Below are 21279 nucleotides of genomic sequence, written 5' to 3'. Positions count from 1 at the left end.
GTGTAAAGATTTTTTTAAGGAAATCATGAAAACAAATTTCATTGCTTATTAAAACTGACTAGAGCCTGGAAAAGCAAACTTAATTCCTGTGTTAAAAGTATGTTGCTGTATACTTACCAAATCGGAACCACTACGTTGTTACGTTTTCTTGTAGGCAATTAAAGCAAGACATAGAACTTTTATTTCTAATCAAATGTTCTTATTCTAGCTGACAAATCCAGACCACCTTCGTCGAGCCCTTCCAGTATTATCCGCCGGACGTCCTCGCTGGATACTCTTGCTGCTCCATACCTTGCTGGACAGTGGCCTCGTGATACTCATGGACAGGCTGCTCCATGTATGAGAGACAAAGCCACACAGGTAGGACAGGTTTTTGTCTTCTGAGTAGTCAAATGCAAAGACAGGCTTTAAGTGTTAAAAGTTTTTCCATTCAAAACATTCACTTCGGCTTTCTTGCTTGCAAGTAAATTCCTACTCTCAAATTGCAGAAATCCAACTTTTGCTGGGTGAATTACTTGTGTTCTTCTCTGTGAACTGTATTATCTGTTAAGTTTTCTACTTTCTTCTTGCCTCCTATAAAACAGTAGTGTATTGCACACCTGTTCTCTCATTGTTCTGTGTGTACAGCACACTAGATTGCACTGGTGTGAAGTACCATTTTGTTTACATTTATACAAGGGAACTTAGTGACTCCTTTTATGTATGTCAGTCTTAAACCTGAATAAAAAAGCTTCTGTAGTGCCTGTATAAAAGTTACTGTACCCTTTTTATGAAAGGCTGTTCATCCTCTGGTTGTAAAAGGCCTTTAGTGCTCACCTGGGGTCTATGCACCAGGTACAGAACTGTATGCATTGAAGAGCTGCCTCACCCAACTATGCATTACGTTGAAATTTGGCTTATCTGGAAAGTATTAAAAAAGTTCATGATTTCTCAACTTGTTCAAGTTTTTTGGCAAAATTTCACAGGCTTTTAATGGTTCAGTCCTATGCCACTTGTCAAGGCAGAATCAACAAACGATTGAAACTGATGTTGCAACAGTTACATGCTTATCATGACAATTGTTTTATCATTCCCCTTAAAGGGAGCTGTTATGGGTATCCTACTGTATGCAGAAGTGATCCAGGATGGATTTTTCCTTAAAATATCCCAGCATTTCATTTCTCCTCCTGTGGATGCAGGCTGGCAGTGGCTTTCACTATTCACAGAGTGAAAGAAAGAGCCAGACAAACCTGATTTAAATCCCTATTTTTACAGCATGGTTTCAGCAGCAGGTCTCCACCAATTCCAAGGAACATAAGCAAAATGCAATTGGGAGAGAACCTGACAGCAGGAGGGACATAATTGAATTTGACCCTGCCTTAGGTGTGGTAACAGTAACAAAGATGTGGCTGCATAGGTTTCAGTGGGTGTTCTACTCAAATATGTAGGGTATTGATCAGATGATGCCTGCAGCATTGATTGTTGCTGTATGGCATGAAGAGATCTGCAACATTTTGCAGATGGGACAACAATTTGAAGTCCAGATCAGTAGAAAAGTAAGGTAGTTTGTAGGGGAATGTGCCTGTGTGACTAAAGTGGACATGGAGACTGGTGAAGAGAGGAGAGCTGAGGAGCAAGTTTTCTGTGATGAATCAGAAAAATGGTTGGAAAATGTGGTGGAAAAGGTGAGGAAATCATAGCAAGAGGGGATGATGAAGGAAGGTGTATGATATACAGGGAACTGCTGTTCATGCTTAGCTATTAAAAGGCATCATTAAAGGGCAGAGCTAAGCCAATGTGGGTGCCTTAGCCATTTATTTTTATATTTTATTTCTTAGGATAATACTTTATTCAAAATATTTGTTTCTATACTACTGCTGAAGTATTTGCTATATTGAGTTGATCTCTTTCAGCTTAGTTTCAGTTTGATCTGAGTCATGGTTGGGCTTTTTATAGTATGTGTATTTTCTAGCTAGATCAGGTAACCTTTTTGGCTCAGATTTTTCTTTTGTCTTTTCCTTCCATAGTGGGGCTCTTACATACCAGGGGAAGCACTTGTGAAGACTAATGGGAGGACTGTAAAGGGCATTGGATATTTCTGCAGAATGAGTATATTTAGTGGTGATTGACATTAGTATACTGCTGAGGGAAACAGGATTATCTGTTTGCACTTCCTAATTTAAAATTTATCAAACCAGTAGAAAATTTTGGGATATAGACATCTATCAGTACTTCCACAGCTTGTGTTGCTGTGACAGTGATGAGATAACTTTGCTTTTAATCTTTCTAGTGCGCTTGAGAACAACCATTTGAGCTAGGGACAAGTTTAAAATGTGATTTACAGTAGTTTCCAAAGATAGCATAGCCTCTCCATTTGTATGTTTGGATGAAGTTTCACTTGTAAGATATTCTGGCTTCAGTGTGGAATTTCAGATTTCATAAAGTCTGATGCAAAATGGATGTGTTCAGATTGCTTGTAGGGAACAGGAATTGAAACTATTAAGATATAAAATTTTCAAGGTGGGTGAGCAGGGTATCTTAATTCTGCAGGTTTATGGCATAGGGAGTAGAGTAGTTTAGGAAGCACACTGGGAAGAGACAGCAGTGAGTGTCCTGGGCTCTGGCTAGAGTTCCTACATGCATATATTAAGTGCTGCTAAAATAAGTGTTTGTAATCTTGGTCTTTTCCCCTTTGAATCAAAACTCTTTGGCTTTGCCTGTGGTTGTTTGAAATACAACTGTGTTAAAATGAGACAATTGATTTGTATTTTTTCTAATTCTTAAGGAATAATTCATTTCAGCTGCAAAGTTTTTTGCCTCTAAGTTTTTTTTTCCTTAAGTGTTCTACTATCTACAAGAAATTTAGCCTTAAACTCAATTTCTCTGATTCTAGAGCAAGCAAAAGGAATGGTAACAACTAATAAGCAAGTAGCAGTTCTTGAATAACCTGGAGAAATAGAGATCTCTTTGTATATTGGTTATTTGGTCTGTTTCTTGAAAATAAGTATTATAAAGAAAATATAGGGAATAAATAGGAGGAGACTTTCTACAGTAGTATTAAGTTTCTTTCTTGATGCAAAAGCTTCCTATAATTTAGTGTCTTATATCTACTCTTACTCTATAAGTATTTCTAACTGTTTGTTTTGAGGCTGAACCTCAAAGCAACCTTTAATCCTTTAAAATTAATCAGATATTAATTTATGAAATGTCTTGAATCTTAAGTCAAAGTCTTTGATATAAATTAAATGCAAGGACTGATTAGAGTGCTAATCAGATTCCTGTAGGCAAGTGTAATGGTGCAGTTGGGAAGTTAGAATTAGTGGCTAAAACTTATTGTTTGAGGGAATGGGGAATAGGATGAGAATCCAGGATGATGTTTGAGAATTGACTAGGCAATGATTGCTACTTGGGAATGGGGGTTATTAATTACTCTACTTTATGAAGAAGATAAGCAAGTGCATTTCTGAAAAAATAGATTGTAATGGACTCTAAACTTGCTATGAAATAGGAATTCCAAAGCAGACCTACTAAACTTATTACTAATATTTGTCCTACTTAATCATCATTTAAAATCAAAAATTGAAAACTGCTGATGTTGGAGGTTTCATTTCTATGACTTAGATTTGTGACTGAGGCCAGTGGGAGTTGCAGCTTGTATGTTTGGAATAAAACCTCCATTTTCCCTGCCAAATGGGGGCTGATACCACATTGAAGGCCTGGTGAGTTTGTGCCTCCTGAGTACAAATGTGGTGACTGAGGTCAGCTGGTGGCTGGCGAGCTGTTCACCTCAGGTGGAAGAGTGACTGTTGGACAGTGTAGGTGTGAAGGCTTTGGGGCAATCCAGGTTCTGTCTGCAGGGGGTGAGGTATCAGTGACTCCTAAAGGTGTGTTAGCTAGGTCACTGCTGTGTGCTGAGAACTGCATTGTGGCAAGGGTGAGTTGAAAGGTATCCAGCATCTCCTGCAGTGTGCAACCTCCTTCCAGAAATCCTGCCCCCTGCTTCATTAGGTGTGTTTCTTGTGACTGCTGGAAGATGCCTGATAGATGTTACTGTCCCTCTTCTTGGAGCCTCTACAGTTCACTGCTTTTGAAGGCCAGTCTGATGGTTAGGTGGGAGTGAAACTGTCCATAAAGCATGCAATATTATCACATTTTGTTACCTTCAATAATTGTAGTTTGTCTTAGTGATACTTTGACTTTCTCAGAACTCTTTTACTACAGTGTGTTTGCAAATTTCTTTATTAAATGGTATTGACTTTGTTGGTTTAGTGAAACTACCTTAATATTATCTCTGCTGCTTTCTGCTTGGCCATAGACAGCTATGAACCTGAAGGATTTTGAGGCATTAATAAATTAATTCTCTGCTTTGCAATAACTCTGGTGGTGTTTATATGCCTTGCCTTCCTTTTTCTCATTCACCTGAGCAAGGTGGTGATTTTGAAGCTGTACTGGTGCAGACTTTCACAATGTTTATGCCATGCTACCCTTGCTAATACCTCAGAAATAACAAGGTCAGCATCTGTGCAGGAAATAAAATATACCATCTTTCCCAAATTCAGCACTCCTAATGGTTCTTCAGAGCTCTAGAGGAGCTTGTGGTACATCTGGCTGTTAAAACTGCCTTATGCTCAATAATTTGGAAGAGAAACTAGCCCACTCCTGCTTGAGAATAGGTCTAAAAGATTTTATTGGTTTTTTTGTTTTAAATTGCATACTAGCACTCCACTTTTTCATACTTTACTTGTCAGAAAGGCTTCTAGTCAGTGACTGCTTTCCACATGCAGTTCTGAATCTAGCAAAACTTAACACGGTTCTCTCTTCTAATTGATCTCAAAATATTCTGCCAGAAAATAGGAATTACCTTTTTTAGTTAATCCTGTAATCTCCTTGCTGCAGACAGAAAGTGCCTGGGCTGAAGAATATTTAGAAAAGAAGAGAAGCTCACACAAACGTTCAGCATCGTGGGGCAGCAATGATCAACTCAAGGAGGTCAGAAATCCTATTATTTGAGATACCTTTGGCTTAAATTTTTAGTGGTATGCACTGTCACTGTGAGTTTTCAGGTAGGTATGAATATTGTACTGCTTTGTTTTATTATGCAGATTGTGGGCTTGGTAAAAATAAAAAGCTGTTCATTTGGAGTTGATTTCATAGTCATTAATGAAGGACCATTAAAATTTTTAATCTGAATTTGTGGGAAAGGAAGTGTCAGATGCAGGTGACATTCTCCATCAAAGGAGGAAATAACAGCTGCAACCAAACTGCTTTAAACTTTACGTATTTCAAGGTTTTTTTCATCACACCTCCGGAGTTGTCTTCTGGGCTTCAACTGAACTGATAGCTAACATTAGGATTGCAAGAACTTGACTATAATTTAGTGCTGGCAGTAATTATAAATGTTGTAGTAGTAAAGAATTTTAACTAAGGGATGGAATAAATTGGTGAAGCTAAGAAGATCTGGTGAGATCTAATATGAATTTTTGTTCTTAGATTGCAAAGTTGCGCCAGCAGTTGCAGAGGAGCAAACACAGCAGCAGGCACCATCGTGAGAAGGAGAGACAGTCTCCATTTCATGGCAACCACGCCGCCATCAACCACAGTCAGGTGAGGCTCTGTGCTTTCTGGGCATATTGACAAGCTAAGACTGTTCTTAACTCCTTTCAAATTTGTTATTTGCCTTAAAGAGAACTTAAAAATACCATGTACTGCTAAATACATTGTAGCTATAGGTGGATTCCATGAAATCCCTTCCCTTTGACTTCAGTACATGGGGTTCCACACCTTTTTGTTACTTGGCTGGATTGACTTTCAACTACCCCTTTCAAAGAATTTCAGAAAGTTGAATCATTCCTTAAAGCAAGACTCCTAAAGAGAGTGTTTTTTTCATTACATGTTGCTATAACAATTCTGAATTTGCATGTAGAATATGGCATGGGGCGAACTGGTGGGAAAATGATACACTCAAAATTTTAGTTTTTGCTGATTGTTTTTGTCTGTGCAATAGCACTTTTCTAATCCTGTGATGAGCTGATTTAGAGAGTTTATCTGATAAAAGGGTATTCAGTAAGAGTTTTATGTACTCAATTTCAAGTGTTTATACTTTTGGTGGCTTCATTCAGCCTTTATAGTCCATTTAGGTTTTTTTCCTGTCATTTAACATGCCTTGAGACTTTAACTAGTAATCACTGCAAAAATTGTGATGGTTAGGCCACAGTTTTGTGCAATTTCAGTTTTATCTCAAGACAGTTAATGAGGTCAGGTTCACAGATATATATATTTTTAGTTCAGTTGATAGGTGGAAAAAGATTACAGCTTTCAGGCAAAGAGATCCTTTTTCAAGTCTGTTTTGCTTGAGCAACTTTAAGAAAACCAATAAGAAAGTTTGGTAATTTTTTTTCAGAAAAAAGCCTTTTTTTTTCCCCCCTACTAGTATCTTATGCATGTATATTTATGATGTATGTGCACAGGGGTTTTTTTTTTTCAACAGTTACAAAAAGAAGTAGTCCCTCACAATCATCTTACAAGTCAATGTAGTTGAATGCTAAGGTATTGCCACTGTGATATAGATAATCTTAGTGGTTTAATGTTGAAAATGAACAGTGATGCTGCAACTTTGAAAAATACACACACACCCTCCCAAATTAAGTACATACCTTTTTTTTGCATCATAATTACTTCATTATTATGCTCATGAAGTTTTGCTTGTATGGAGGTCTTTTGCATTCTGCCAAATTTCAGAGTTGCACAACAGATAATTAATTTTTGGCTTGTGAAACAAACTATAAAATATAAACTGAGGCAAAGCATCTTTTCCAGCATTGTGTTACAAGACAAACCATTGTTTTTCTTGGTAAATTTTGTGCCAGCTGTGTCAAGCTACTTGTGAAAGGGGGAAGTTACAGAAGGCCTCAAAAAGAGTAAGTGAAGGGTTTAGATTAGTGGCACTTAGAGGCTACTTTCCAAATCAGAGTGAAAATCTGTAACTGTAGGCATCAAGGGCAAAGTTCTTAGGCTTTCTCATTCCTTTCTAGGGAACTGCTAAGCTAGATTTTCTGGCAGCAGCTAGCTCAGTTCCTTCAGGATTTGTGGGAAGGACTGTGTGGAAACACTTGCAGTTAGTGATTAGGATATTTGGAAATTTTTTTACATTCCCAACTTGAAGGAAACTTGCAGTTGTTGACTCTAGAGGGTCATACAAAGATTTCTGAGCTCATGGAGTTGGATTCCTTACAAAGCGGAGAAAATGTGCTAGGAGATGATCTCAGTAGACCCCTCACAGAAACCAGGTAAATGCCAATGTTTTGGAAATGGCTTATTCTTCAAGTTAAAGCAAAAAGAAGCTATTCCAGTAGATTTATTTCCTCTTTTCTCCACTAATAATAAACATTTAAGCTTTGCCACAAGTTTGAGTTTTACCAAAATTTTTGCAGTGATTCTTACCACCTAATCCTCCAACTGATGATGGTTCAGTTGTGCTTCTTTCTTCTGTGATTTTTCTTTGAGGAAAGCAAGCCATGCAGTCTCTACAGAATAAGCTTATTGCCTATTCCTCTGTCTACTCAGAATCAGGAAATGGTGAGGAACTTGATCCAGTCTTTGATTCTGACTGCACTTTTTTTTTTCCAGAGTGATTGGAAGCAGTGGTGGTGTTGGTGTTGTTTTCATGATGCCAGAAATGTTCCATTCTGCCTCTTTCTAGAGGAACGGGGGGTTGCAGAGTGATTGGAAGCAGTGGTGGTGGTGGTGGTGTTGTTTTCATGATGCCAGAAATGTTCCATTCATGGGGGGTTGCAGAGAGGTCATAGCCTCCTCAAGTGATCTCAGGATGCTTCTGAGAATGCTGGGTTTTGAATTATTTTCATGGTAGTAAATCTATTAGAAGAGCCAAACAATCCTCAGGGTTAATATAATGGAGAAACTAGAATTCAGGCCAGAGCTGAAGGCAGATGGAAGAATAAATGGATTAGGTCTTTCAAAATAATGTTTTATCCTTGGTGCACGTGGGTGATGTTATGCTGCTCATGACACCATGAAACCCTCTCTCTTCACTTCCCTGAGCAGCATGTGTCCTTAATGTCTTGCCAATAGATTGATCCTGAGCAACCACTAATAATGAGACCAACTGCATACATTTTGCAGTGAGGGTGTTTTTTGTGTGTGTACATTACTCTTGCCACCTTACAGAGGTGGAACATTTAATTTTTAGAGTGGAATTACCATGATACATTCAACCTTGAGATGGTTTGATGTTAATATCTGAAAACATCAAAAGATCTTGGGTTCCATTCAAAGTTCTGTTGCTTGTTGAAAAATTGGAAGAGTTTAGAGCTCTGAAAAAGCCTGTGAACAATTTAGATTTGTCATCATCTGTGTTTCCTATCTCAGTAGTTTATGCCATCCCAGTAAGTTTCAGGACTTTAACTGTCTTGCATCAAAACTCTTTGACACTGTAATTATTATACTGGGTTTGGCACCTCACTTAATTTTGTGCATTCCCAAATATGCAGATGAGTAGCTAGAGGTTGGTGGCCTATTCCTGTACATGGTGGCTCAGATCCATCCAGACCTCTGTGAAGGCAGTATTTCTAATACAAAGTTTCTTGTTTGGGGGCTGCTTGTTCCACCCCTGCAATGGAACTTCCTTCCTTCCCTTTGCACCCGCTGGCACTACAGGTTAACGAGCCATTCTCAGTCATGGACAGAATATTTTCTCTTGGAAGTGAAACATGCTGCATTCAACCATAATGAACTCTGCTTAAACTTCTGCTTCTCTGCTTTGAGCTCTTCAAATAGTGCTATGATTTTAAGAAATGCTGTGGGCAATCATTTAGAAGTTGGAGAGTTCCCACATTTGTTAATGGCTGCTGAAATCTTAGACAAGCATAGTTGTATTCTGCCTTCTACTTCTTAACAAGTTCAATTTTTCCTAAGAATGTGTATGTTTAATAACTGGGTACATAAACAGTCTTTATTAGTGTGTAAACTCGTGCTGATATGACCATACCATGACTGAGTATTGACCTGTATAAATTTACTACTTTGTTGATCCAAGACCTTGTTTGGACCAGAATTAGGAGGGTTGCTTTCTCAGACTTTTTTTTTTTGTGCTATTCTCCAATGGATTCTGTTTTCTCTTTCATCTGCAGGCAAGACTTTTGAAAGTCTCTCCAAGTTTGGCCATTATGTCAACGAAAACTAAACATTCACATAAACTCTCACAAGCATTTCCTGAGCAGAGGCTTTTGTAGTCTTTGTGCAAGTTTCTTTTTATAGCTATCTTAATGTTGTAGCAAAGCAAAACCAATATAATCTGTAAATTCTGCCACTGTAGAGACTTGTTATTGTGAGAATGTCTGCATTATGGCCCACACTTGGAACTCCCTTCTTTACCTTCATTTTTCTTAGTTTTTCTGTCAGGCAAACTGCGTGGGTTTTGAGAAGTGATATGTGAAGTTGCAATGCTCTGGTGTCTGTCTATGCGGGGTCTTGTTACTTAGAGGGGGAAAAAAAACCAAACAGCAAAACACACACAACAAAACAAAACCATGCTCCCCCAACAAACAAACCCCAAACAAACAAACAAAAAAAAACCCAAACAAACCATTTTGAAGGCCAAGTGAGAACACTACATTCCTTTAATCACTAAGAAGATGTTTTCAGTCACAGCATAGGAGGCAACAGAGTCTTGAGAGTTTTACACAGGAATTCTGCTGTGACTTCAAGTGTCATGCTTTGCTTTGAGTTGAGCTAAATGTTTGCTGGAAGGGTTCCATTATCTGTAGCAGTGCTTTGCATAATCACCAAGAGTCTGTGTTGAAGTTAAGGGCAGGATCTTGTAAGGTTCTGGTAGCATGGATTTTTTTAACAGGGAGGAGGATGCTGATGGAGAGAATGGGAAATCTTAAGGTTGTGGTGTATACAAAGGGGCTGTGGAAAACTTCAGTAAATGTGTTTTCTGGGAACAGAGTTTTCATGCATACTTTGAAACACTGGTTTTTAAAAATGTCATCTTGATTCTGAACCAGCTACGTATTAATATTTGGGTTTGGGATTTCATTATTTCTATGGAAGATGGAAATGCTTTTTAATATTAAATTTTCACTTGAAAAGCAATGTCGAGCTGGAGGCAGACCATATCAAGGGAAGTACAGAGAATGGATTGTTGTAAACTTTTCCTGATAGAAGTTAGATTTGAAACAAAATTCAGAATGTCTGTGTTCATTCAGGGCATTCATCTTAACACAATCACTATAGTTTCGTGTAAGTTCTTTATAGTGAGTTGCAGAGGTGTTTTTCTCAAAGGTTCACTTTTGAGTAGAAATAGTAACTGTTTTGTGAGTGAATCTAAATTGCTTTCTCCCTGTCTCTGGTTCTTCAGGCTCCCATCCCAAAGAGTGCTCTTGTTCCTGTGATACCTATTGCCAAATCAACAGGCTCACGATTCCGAAACAGTGTGGAAGGATTGAATCAGGAGATTGAGATCATAATTAAGGAGACAGGAGACAAAGAGGAACAGCTCGTTGTATGTATCTGCCACCATGATTGCTTTCTATGATTATTTTGGCTTTGCTTTGAAGCTTTTAAGTTGTAAGCCTTATTTTGCACAGCTTTTAAACTACATTTGTCTGGAATTAATTTTGCTTTCTTTAATAAAGGTAGCTGAAAAAAGCTCTTGGAAAGCAAAATGAAGGAAAGTGTTTAAAGCTTGGATCTGAACCTTTTCCTGTGTGATTACTGTGATGTAATTGGTTTTCCAGTAAAATAACAGATCTCAGTAAAATGGGGAAAGACCAAAGGCCTGTTTTGAGAGTTACTTTTTCTTCTCTCTGCCCATGCTGTGTTGTCCCTACCCCAGCTGAAGCATAACTTGCCCATTTTTAACTTTCATTGTATTTTTAGGTATTTTTAGAGGTAAATGTAGTAATAAAGTATGGTAAATACAGGCCACGAAGATGATTAAGGGACTGGAATATCTTTCATATGAGAAGAAGCTGAGAGAGCTGGGACTGCTGAGTCTTGAGAAGAGAAAGTTCAGGGTCATCTTATGAACGTGTATAAATATTTGACGTGTGGGAATGAAGAGGAGGGAGCTGGACTCTTCTTAGTAGTGCCAAATGACAGGGCAACAAGCTGTGGGCATAACTTACAAAAATGCTAAATCTGAACACAAACACTTAATTTTTTTTTTTTTTCTTCTAAACATGTGAGAGTGCTTGAAACTGGAGCAAGTTGCCCAGAGAGGTTGTGGAATTACTGTCTGTAGAGACAGTCAACACTTGACCGGGCAGTCCTGGACAAACTGCTCTAGCTAATTCTGCTTGAGAAGGGTGTTGGACTAGTTAATCTCAAGAGGTCCCTTCCAACCCCAGCAGTTCTCTGATTCTGTAAAACCTTAAAAATTTTTGTCCTTGGTTTCTGAACGGGCAGTCCTGGACAAACTGCTCTAGCTGATTCTGCTTGAGAAAGGTGTTGGACTAGTTAATCTCAAGAGATCCCTTCCAACCCCAGCAGTTGTCTGATTCTGTAAAACCTTAAAAAATTTTTGTCCTTAGTTTCTGAACCTAACTTTGTTTTCTGCTTGATTCTTGCATAATGAATAAAATTCTCTACTTCAGATGGTTTTATGGAACTTGAAAACCCCCTCGGTGTTAATGGATTTAAAGAAACTGCTAACCAGCCAAGTGCAGCTGTGTGTTTGTTACTAAAAACCTGTTGTTTCTAACAGCCCCAAGACATCCCAGACGGGCACCGTGCCCCCCCGCCGCTGGCCCAGCGCAGCAGCAGCACCCGCAGCATCGACACCCAGACGCCTGGCGGGGCAGACAGGGGCAGCAACAACAGCAGCCGCTCCCAGTCCGTGTCTCCAACCTCCTTCCTCACCATCTCCAACGAGGGCAGTGAGGAGAGTCCCTGTTCTGCAGATGATCTTCTTGCTGATCCCAGAGATAAAGGTATTGTGGAGCTTCTAACGGGTCAATAATGCTCAGCTTTAACTTGTTGCATGGGCATGAACAGGTGGTAAAAGAGGGGGTTTGTTTCCCACAACCACGGAGAAATGGTAGAATGTTTTGTCTTTAAGTGGTCTGTTACTTTTCCAAATTGCTCAGTTACTATGTATGCCCAGACATCTAGGGCTCTCTAATTGAAGCTGGATAGACGTGACTAAGGCATGTGCTTCCTGAACCAGTTTTTGTTTGTAAATAATAGATTCATCACATACTTGAGGCAAATTGAAGAAGCAAGAGTGTACAGCCACAGGTGGAACAGCAGTGTAGGCTAGTCCTGTTGCTTCTATCAGCTATTTCTGTGGCGTCAGCCAAAATGGGCAACCTTGTAGCATTTCTTACATGTACCTGTGAAAGTTTTACCGTTTGGGGGTCTTTAATTATTCTTTTTTTACCAGAAATCTCCTGAGATATATTAGGAGAATTTTATAATACAATATAAACCTGTTCTGGTTTTTGAGGCATGCAGCTTCTACTGATCTATTCTGACTAGATGGTGACAGCATAGGACCATAGATTCAGTTTTCAAGGTACAAGCTGAAAGTGTCCAGGAATGAGCAGAGAGCCTGAAAATGATAGAAGGAGAAATAGGTAGGAGGAGAGGGATTGAGATAAAGCTTATTTGCAAATGAAGACTTGGAGGCAAATGAAAGTGTTTCATAATTTTATAACATTGTTAATGAAGTGTGTTTCAGTTGGGGAGGGGCATTTAAAGATAGTTATTGGGTTTTTTATAGTGTGACATATTTAACTAATGAGATACTCTGTTCCTGCAGACAATGGGAATAATTCTCCCTTGCCAAAATATGCTACCTCGCCAAAGCCCAACAACAGCTACATGTTCAAGCGTGAACCTCCAGAGGGCTGTGAAAAGGTGAAAGTCTTTGAAGAAAGCTTGTAAGTTGATCTTTGCTACATGAGAAATAACATTTGACATGGAGAGTTACCCATTGGTTTATTGATTTTGTGTCAGCAGCTGGACTAATAATTCTGATCTAAAACCATGCTAACAGCTTGATCTCTTTTTTGTATGCCTGTATGCTGGTATATGTGTGTATTTTATTGCTGGGATTCTGAGTTAAAAAAAAAGTCTCTCAAGATTCTATTTTAAAACCAGCATAACTTGAGAGGAGTCTCTTCCCTGGCACACAGTGGGGGAGGAACTCAGTTGAGTGCAGAGGGCTGTAATAAACTGTCGTGCAGGTGCATCAGCTAATACATGTCACAGACAGGCACAGTCAGTAATCTAGACTCTGAAGACCATATTCTGTACAGCTACATCTTTGTAATTGTGAAACTTTCAGTACCAAGTGAATTTGACCCTGAATATATGATGCTTTGGTTATTCTGAGAGAGCTAACTGTTGTCATTTGGGAATATTTGGGGGGATTGATGTTATCTTCAGTGGAGTTTTTGTACCTTTATGCCACTTGGATACAAGAATCTTGACCTGTAGTTAAATTTCAGTTCATCACACAAGGAGTATAATTTGTTTATAGTCCTTATACCTCTATTTTCTCAACAATGCCATCTAGTATAAGTAGTAATTACACAAAGGCAGCTATAATTGTGTTTGGGGTTTTTTTCCCCATTTCTGAGAACAGATTTAGGGAAGTCTCTATGGCCTCTCATTAACAATGTGGAAAGGGTTACAGTAACTTGTTCCCTGTCTCTATTCTAGTGTGTCTAAGTTATGTTGTCAACAGATGAGGTAGTCTTCACTTGCTCCAAGAACATACTTTGTTGTGACTTGACTTGCATTTGCATTTCTTTTTGAATGCCCTTGCTGCATAGCTGTAGGACTGTTCTGCTCTAGAGTGAAACAGGCTTCTACACAAGTTATTACCTAGCTGTGACAGTTTTTAGGTGCTGCAGTCTCCAGCAAAAATCTTTCATATCTGGTCCTTGTATTCCACATGCACATGGACTACATGAATGTAACTATTTTAAGCTCAGCCTTTGTTTAATTTCTATTTGAAGTTTACAAGATTTTCATTTGAGAAAAATATTTATAAATGAAGTTGAATTTTCTGCACACTTGGAGAATCAGCTAACATTCCTATAGGAGTATACTGGAAAATTGGCATGCTTGGCCTACTAGAATGAGGACAGAAGTACCTACAGCTGTCTTAGTCACATGGAAGAGAGGGGAATGTCACAGCTAAACAACAATTCTGGCAACAAGAAAAAAGGAGTATAAATTTCTGATGGTTCTTTTCTAGCAGGGCAGAGACAGGTTCCCATAGTTCTGTCTTAGAGTTAGACCAGTGAAGTAGATTTACACTGCAGGGTTGGTGACAGTCCCAGAAGGCATTCCTGTGCCATGCACAACTTCCCTTCCAGCTCTGTGTTTTGTAAAGGGTGTTTCTGAGTTGGTTGATTTGTATGCTGAGATGGCAAAACAAAGTCAGGGTGTAAATGTGTTCCACACACCTTTCCAGGTTAGAGGTACTTGATCATGAGTGCCACTTTGAGAGTGCTACATTTCACTCTCTGCTTTGAGTTTTTAAGTAAGATGGGCTCATCTTTTACCAAGGTTCAGGCTACACTCAGGTGAATGTGCCAAGGAGGCAGAAGTCTAGACGAAGGGATCCCCCTATGATCATGAACAGCTCTAAGATAGGCAATATTAGGAACAGCACTGTGGCAGCTTTCTTTCACAAGGCTTGTTGTGTAATGAGTGTCTGTGCCAGGGGCAGAACTTGTTGGGTTGTGAAAGTGTCTGGAGAACATGATGAAAAATACTTTCTGGAGTATTGGATATCCAAATTCATGGATAGAGGGACAGAGTCTGTGATCTGCAAAGTGAAGTTAGGGCCTTCCTTGGGTTTGGAGACAGCCTGCCCTGAGAACACACTGTGTATCTTGCAGCATATATAAACAAGCAGTGTTGCCATCTTGCTGCTTGGCATGTGGTGCAAGTGTCATTAAAGCATTACTGAGTAGCTGAAATAATTCAGGTTTAAACCTCATCTTGTCCCTGGTGCTGTGTTCAGCAGCACATACCTGCAACTGACAGAGTGGGATTGTTCAATGTCATTATAAAACTATTGTGTGTATTTTATTTCTAGGCCAAAGCCATTGCATGAAATTCCAGCCTTCTACTGCCCTGACAAGAACAAAGTGAATTTCATTCCTAAAAGTGGCTCTGCTTTCTGTCTGGTCAGCATCCTCAAGCCACTCCTTCCCACACAGGATCTGACACTGAAGGGCACTGCACACAGCCTGACTGTCTCCTCCGGCGTGACGCCCGGTTTGTTACAGCCCATTTCTGTGGCCTCCTTGGCTGCAAACACGGATCAAGACAGGATCTCTCACGGAACAAGTACAGTAATACCACAGACCTCTATACTCCAGCAGTCAGGACACATTGAGGAAGCTGAAGGATAGCTGTCTTGACTCTTTGGCTGAGCAACTGCTGGGGAAAAAATTGAACCAGGTGGCTGGACTTTCCTGATCACACTATTTTGCATAGTTTTAACAATTTCTGGCACTGTCATAATTGAACTGTTTGTATAAATGACAGTTTGGTAGCACATATTGAAGTCCAGGAGGATGCAGCAGCTGATACTCTGCTTGTGAAGACTCCAGTTCTGATTCTCTCCTGCTTTTTTAAACACTGGTGAAAACAAAGACTCTCATAATCCTTTACCATTTAAAGGACCAGTTGTTGTGATGCTGTGTGCCCTTTGACTTTTTTTCCAATTAAAGCAAAAATCTCAAGACCAACCAACTGATCCCATTTACCATTGTAGTCTGCAGAGGGAGGGGCAATCTGATTGTTTTGCAAGATATCTTTTGTATGAAAATGTGGGTTTTGTAACAAAAATTTGCCTTTTCTGGTGTGTAGCAGATGGTGTTTAGAAGACTCTTTCCTGGTGATGATTCCCCCCCTCACTTTGTTTTTGTTTGTAGGGAAGGTTCTTTTTTACTTGGCTGTTTTACAGCTGCTAGGACCAAAGGATTGCTGAAGTATTTCAGCAATCTCAAATTACGTGACCTTGCTGAACAGCCTCAGCTGTAAAAAAAGTAAGACAAGCTAATACTTTTGAAACTTTATAAACAGAAGAGTATCCAAAAAGCAGTGTTAGTAAATAGTGTACAGTTTTTTGATATCAAAGTTTGTGCTTCAGGCAAGTCACATTCTTAAAACTTCCTTCCTTCACAGAATTCCCACCAGTGTTGGTTTATTGACTGGAAAATTGCATTTTAAAGCACTTGCCCCCAGTATTGTTCTATTTGCCCATAGGATTTTTGTGCAGGGGTGGGGAAAAACTGTTATTCTCTTACTTGGTATTCTTCCAGAAAATACACCACTTGGCCCTTACAGGCTTGCTTGGCAACTTAAGGAGTTAGTCAACCTGAATCATTAATCTCTCTTGGCACAAATTTTCTCTGACATGACTCATCACTGTATTATAGACCCTGGCCACATAATAGTGCAATAGCTGTGCATGATTTCCTCCCTTCTGTCATAGCAGTGTTCTGTGTCTCTGTTGGAGGTGGTGGTTTGTCAGGCATAGTATCTGTTGCACACAAGTTCACAGCAACAGAATGATTCTCCCTTTTTTGACTAGCAACTTAGGCTGAGTATCAAACAGGATTTTGATACAGCAGTCCATGGTTCCTTTGAAATTTCAATAAAGGATGAAAGTGAGGAGGAATGGTGATTGCAAATGGAAACTGTTCAGGAACTTCAGTGATGTTTCTCCTGTCCCTGGAGTGTATTACTTGGGATTGAGTAAATACAGTGTAGATATGCAAAAAGCTGCAGTGACCTGGATACCACTGTCATACCAGCTTATAAAACAGGTTGGCCTTGTAGCTCTTTTAGATTCAGTAATTTCAAAGTACATGTCATCATGGACAGTCTCTGGGGTTGCATATTGGTCTGTTAGACACGAGCAGCTCTCACTGGCTGGTGTAGATGTAGCTTCCATGGATCAGCTGCATACTCAGGTCCTCTCTGAGCTGCAGCTATTTAAAGGTGGCACTGCAAATACAGCAGTTTTCATCAATGCTTAATGTGCTAAATGCCATTGCAAACATTTCACTTGGGAGAAAAAAATTGCATACCTGTGCATCAGAACTGTAATTATTATCTGCACATGTACTGTTCTTTTAAGTCCTACAAAAATAACTACAATAGCAAGGTACTTTACTCAGCATGTAAGTGTACATCACACTAGCATGCACAAGTCTTGTGTTGATAGTATAATAAATCCCTTTTTAAAACATCATGTGAAAATTCAGCAAATGAAAAATATACCAGAAGTATTAAAATATTACACCTGTTAAATTAGCTTACAAGCAGCATTTGATTGCTATCTTTCATCCCATCAGAATGGATATGATTTTGCAGATAGAACTAAAGAACCACTTTGAGTAACAGCTCTGATTTACACTGTGGAGGGACAGAGTTTTAAAATAAGCAGCTTTGTACATCAAATTTGTGTCATTTGGCCAGTTCTTAATTCTTTCTAGGTTTTGTAGATATTAATTAGCTTCTTCTGAAGCAGTTACAGTGCAATTTGAAGTCTAAAATATACTGCTTTAGATTGGTTTGTTTAAGCCTAGTATGACTGGATTCATGGAAGTTCAGGTGGAGGAAGTGCTTCTAAGTCTGTCTTGTTTCTGTAACAGTAGCATGTAAAGAGCTTCTCCATCAATGCCAAACTGCCTAGTGCTTTATCAGGACATCTTAACTCAATGGTTAAGAACCAAAGGGCTAAAGTTAACAAACAGCCTTTATTACAGCCTTGAGACTTAAATGACTTCACCAAAACTGCATTCTGGTGTTTGTTTCCATGACAGAGTGACTCCCAAATAGCAGTGAGCTTTCTTACCCTAGGACTTCATTTTGGACCCATTGTCGTAGCACCTGAGCACCTCTCTGGTAGTTTACATTGTATGTCATTGGACAGTGTACTGTACAAATTAGTGAGCTGCTCTGATAAAAAACAAATGTAAATGTGTGAGGTTTCTGCTTTTTATAGAACAAACTGCATCCAGGACAACATTCAGGCTTTTTTATAAGCAGGACAACTCTACTATTGCTATGGCAGCTCTATTTTGTTATGGATCCACACTGAAGACTCAGAATTAAGAAAATATGACAGCTCTTGTTCCAAGACCAGCTTTTACATGTGCATATACAAAAATTAGCCTTAAACTTTCTATGTGCTGTCTTGTGCCATTCCAGAGCTGTTAAAGTATTTAAATCAATTTCAGAATAGTTTTGAGAGTGCATGGAGCTTTTAAAAAAAGTCTTTTATGTATAGAGTGAGATGTTCAGGTTTTTTTTGTGAGGGTTCACCCATGCATTACTCAACCACAGTTTTACTGAAAGAGTTCAAGTTCTTTTGGCATACTTTAAATCCTAACTATGCACAGACCCTGGTCCGTTTCTTAAGCTACTTTGTAGCTTAAGAAAAATTAAAGATCTGTTTTTATGCACAACTTGACACGCTTGATACTCCTGGGTTTCTTGGTATTTTACACTTCTCCCCACACTTAAAGGCTGATGGCAGTGTTCAGTAGCACTGACAGTTGATTTTGAGATGTAAATTCTACCTAAATCACAGGGAAGGAAGTCATTATTGTGGGGAAGTTCTGTGGTGGCAGCTATGACTATTGGAATCCTTTTAAAAAAAAAAAAGGCACAAGGAAATAGGGGATTTCTTTGTTAAACTTCGACTTGCCTCAGCTATTCTTTACTTGCTTAGTGCCATAATCTTGTAGCAACTAATTGAAGTACTTGGAAAAGTACTTGAAGTATTAATAGCTAATGCTTGAGTACGTACATCCTGGAAATAAATCCTTGGGTGCACATACATATCCCAAGTGAGACAAAAAGGGAGTGAAAATTAAATACTGCATACTGTTGGAAGTGATTGCTGTGTTTGATTTATGTAAAGCAATAGCAGCTCTTGAAAATATCTTCAGTCTCAGGGCTATTTTTTGGTCTGTTCTAAAATACTGTTTACTGGAATTCAGAATCTGAGGTGGTTGGAGAACACTGCAGCTGAGTCTTTTGGGAAGGAAAAAAAAAAGTCATATCCATTAACCTTTCTTCTTCTTCAGGCCTGACTTCTTGTTGCTTATTGAGTTTAATGGTATTCAGTGGTATAGCAATAATTCCTCGTTGAAGTATGATCTGTTATCTCCCTGCCATCTCTGAAATGCTGGCATATTCACAGTAACTGGCTGCCAGTCATGTCCTTATTTCCTTGCTGAGTGCTTGACAGTTCCTCTGTGAACCTGAAAGGGCAAAGGAGAATGCCTTTGAAGGCACCAGAGACTGGCAGTTACAAAGATCAGTGCTGCAGGGTGACTCCTGAGGCACCTTGATTTCCATTTGACTCATCATGTGCATGCTCACATCCAGTCTGTGTAGGCCTGCTTCTTTTATCTTTATGATTTGAGGCAGAACTAGTATTTGTAAGACTTTATTTTTTAAATGGACAGACTTGCAGACCTGTTCTCATCCAGAAGTGATGAGCACTTACTTGTATGTCCACAGCTGGTGTGTCATTCTTACTTGTTCTCATGAAATTAGAACCTGTAGAAAAGACTTGGCACAAAAGCCTCTTAAACACTTGAGAATGTCAGGACTGTGCTTTCTCCATATAATTACATAGTTGAAGTGTGTGCCTTTCATCAAATACCATAGCCTAAAGACATTGTCAGGGCTTAGACCCAAACCAGGCTTGTATGTATTAAAACTGAAAGTGTTTGCTCTTAGAAAAGATAATAGAAGGTACAGCTTTCCTAACCTGGGGAGGTGAGAAGCACTGTGGAAGAAATGGTTTCATTGTGATCAAGGAGTTGTTATGGAATTGTTTTTCTAAACCTGGATGTGCAGGAAAACAGAATGACCATTTATTGCAAGAATTACCTGTATATTTTCTTGACGTGAGCTTGAGTGTTCAGCACCTCTGAAAACCAGTTCTGCTCTTAGCTTCCCATTTATACAAAGAATGACCTAGATGCATTGTTTTGAAACTGTTACTTTGGGTGTCAAGTCAATTGGGGAGAGAATGTTAACTATTTACAAGTGTTTTGTGTAATTCCAGTCCTGTACCCCAACAGAAGTGCAAAAGTCTCTTTCTGAATGCTCCAAATGTAAATGGAGTCGTGTTACTACTTGCTTGATTTCATTGCATGTCATCAGTAAATACTTAAGGTATGGTCTTTGTTTAATAGTTCTTTGGGATTTGTATTTGACTACAGAGATTTCTGTAGTGTTGACAGGTCTATCTGAATGGCAGAGGAGGACTTGGCCTGATAACACTGCAAATTAATTCCTTTGGACATAACTCTCTTTAGAAAATGTAGTAAGCAAAAAAAAAACAAACAAAAATAAACCAAACCAAACAAACAAACTTCCTGGACACCTCATCCACCCTAACTGTCAATGTACTGATAGTTAAGAATATTGCTTGGCTTTATTCTAAATTATTTCATTGATTGAAATGTGCAATTTTTGAGGGTAGCAGTCAAGGGGATGTCCAAAACTGCCATTAAATTTGCCTTTGTCTGAAATTGGCTGGTATGTTTTCCTCTGTTACACTGTGATAACTTGTGGAGGTGTTCTTGCATATGTTGTACTGATAGGTTACTTGTTGCATGTAAGGTGATTTTTTGTAAGCAAGTGGAATTCCAGGGATGTTCTGCAAAAGGGCCTACTCTGAGATGATGTACACTGGTGTAAAACTGGAGCAGCTCAACTAATTTCAATGGAATTCTTGATTTACACTAGTCTCTTTGCTATGTGTAGTTATGCCAGTACTATTTTGCACAATGTTATTTTGAATCTTGAATTCTGACTTGTGTACTGTTTCTGTTGAAAGCAGTGAAAATTTTACAAACTGCTATAGCAGAATGTTTTTGGGATTTTTTTTTTCCCCATAAAATAAAATGTCATCACTTTGAGCTATGGGCTGATCTTGGATTTATTTTTAGTAGTGGTGGGTTTTGTGTGCTCTGATAGCCTAAAAATTTACCTGAAGATTCACCCTGAGGATCATAGGCATTTGTTTCAAATAAAGTATTTTTAACCTTTTAAAAATCTAGCCTCTTTTAACCCTTTTAGAGGAAACTGAGCAGGGTGGAAGTCTCTTACTAATCCCTACCCTTATTCCTTCAGTACATCTTTAGAATAGTCCTGAGAATGTGCCCTTCCCTGTCTCCATCTCCAGTAGGTTTGGTCAGTTTCTGAGCTGTTAGTGGAAGATGCCACAAGTCCTGGATTTTGGGAACAAAGATTCAGCATGTTTTCTCCTGAGAGTGAAGG

General features: G+C 39.0%; 1 protein-coding gene across 1 annotated transcript; it reads left to right on the top strand.

Annotated features, from left to right (window-relative positions):
* Positions 1 to 216: 216 nt before the first annotated feature.
* Positions 217 to 15592, top strand: FAM117B (family with sequence similarity 117, member B). The gene is made up of 7 exons (XM_008945570.1): positions 217 to 360; positions 4876 to 4968; positions 5470 to 5583; positions 10358 to 10501; positions 11705 to 11930; positions 12761 to 12881; positions 15056 to 15592. The coding sequence occupies exons 1-7, from the start codon at positions 340 to 342 to the stop codon at positions 15372 to 15374; spliced, it is 1038 nt and encodes a 345-aa protein (XP_008943818.1). The 5' UTR covers positions 217 to 339; the 3' UTR covers positions 15375 to 15592.
* Positions 15593 to 21279: the final 5687 nt, after the last annotated feature.

This window comes from Merops nubicus, unplaced genomic scaffold, assembly GCF_000691845.1.
Source record: "Merops nubicus isolate BGI_N331 unplaced genomic scaffold, ASM69184v1 scaffold9718, whole genome shotgun sequence".
Classification (NCBI taxonomy): domain Eukaryota; kingdom Metazoa; phylum Chordata; class Aves; order Coraciiformes; family Meropidae; genus Merops; species Merops nubicus.
Note: the sequence above shows the minus strand (reverse complement) of the source record. Positions and strands in the feature narration are given on the sequence as shown.

Excerpts from the sequence above, each read along its gene's own strand:
- FAM117B (XM_008945570.1), top strand. The coding sequence starts at position 340 with ATGAGAGACAAAGCCACACAG. Across the intron at positions 361-4,875 it reads TGAGAGACAAAGCCACACAG|ACAGAAAGTGCCTGGGCTGA; the intron begins GTAGGACAGGTT and ends TCCTTGCTGCAG. Across the intron at positions 11,931-12,760 it reads TGCTGATCCCAGAGATAAAG|ACAATGGGAATAATTCTCCC; the intron begins GTATTGTGGAGC and ends CTGTTCCTGCAG.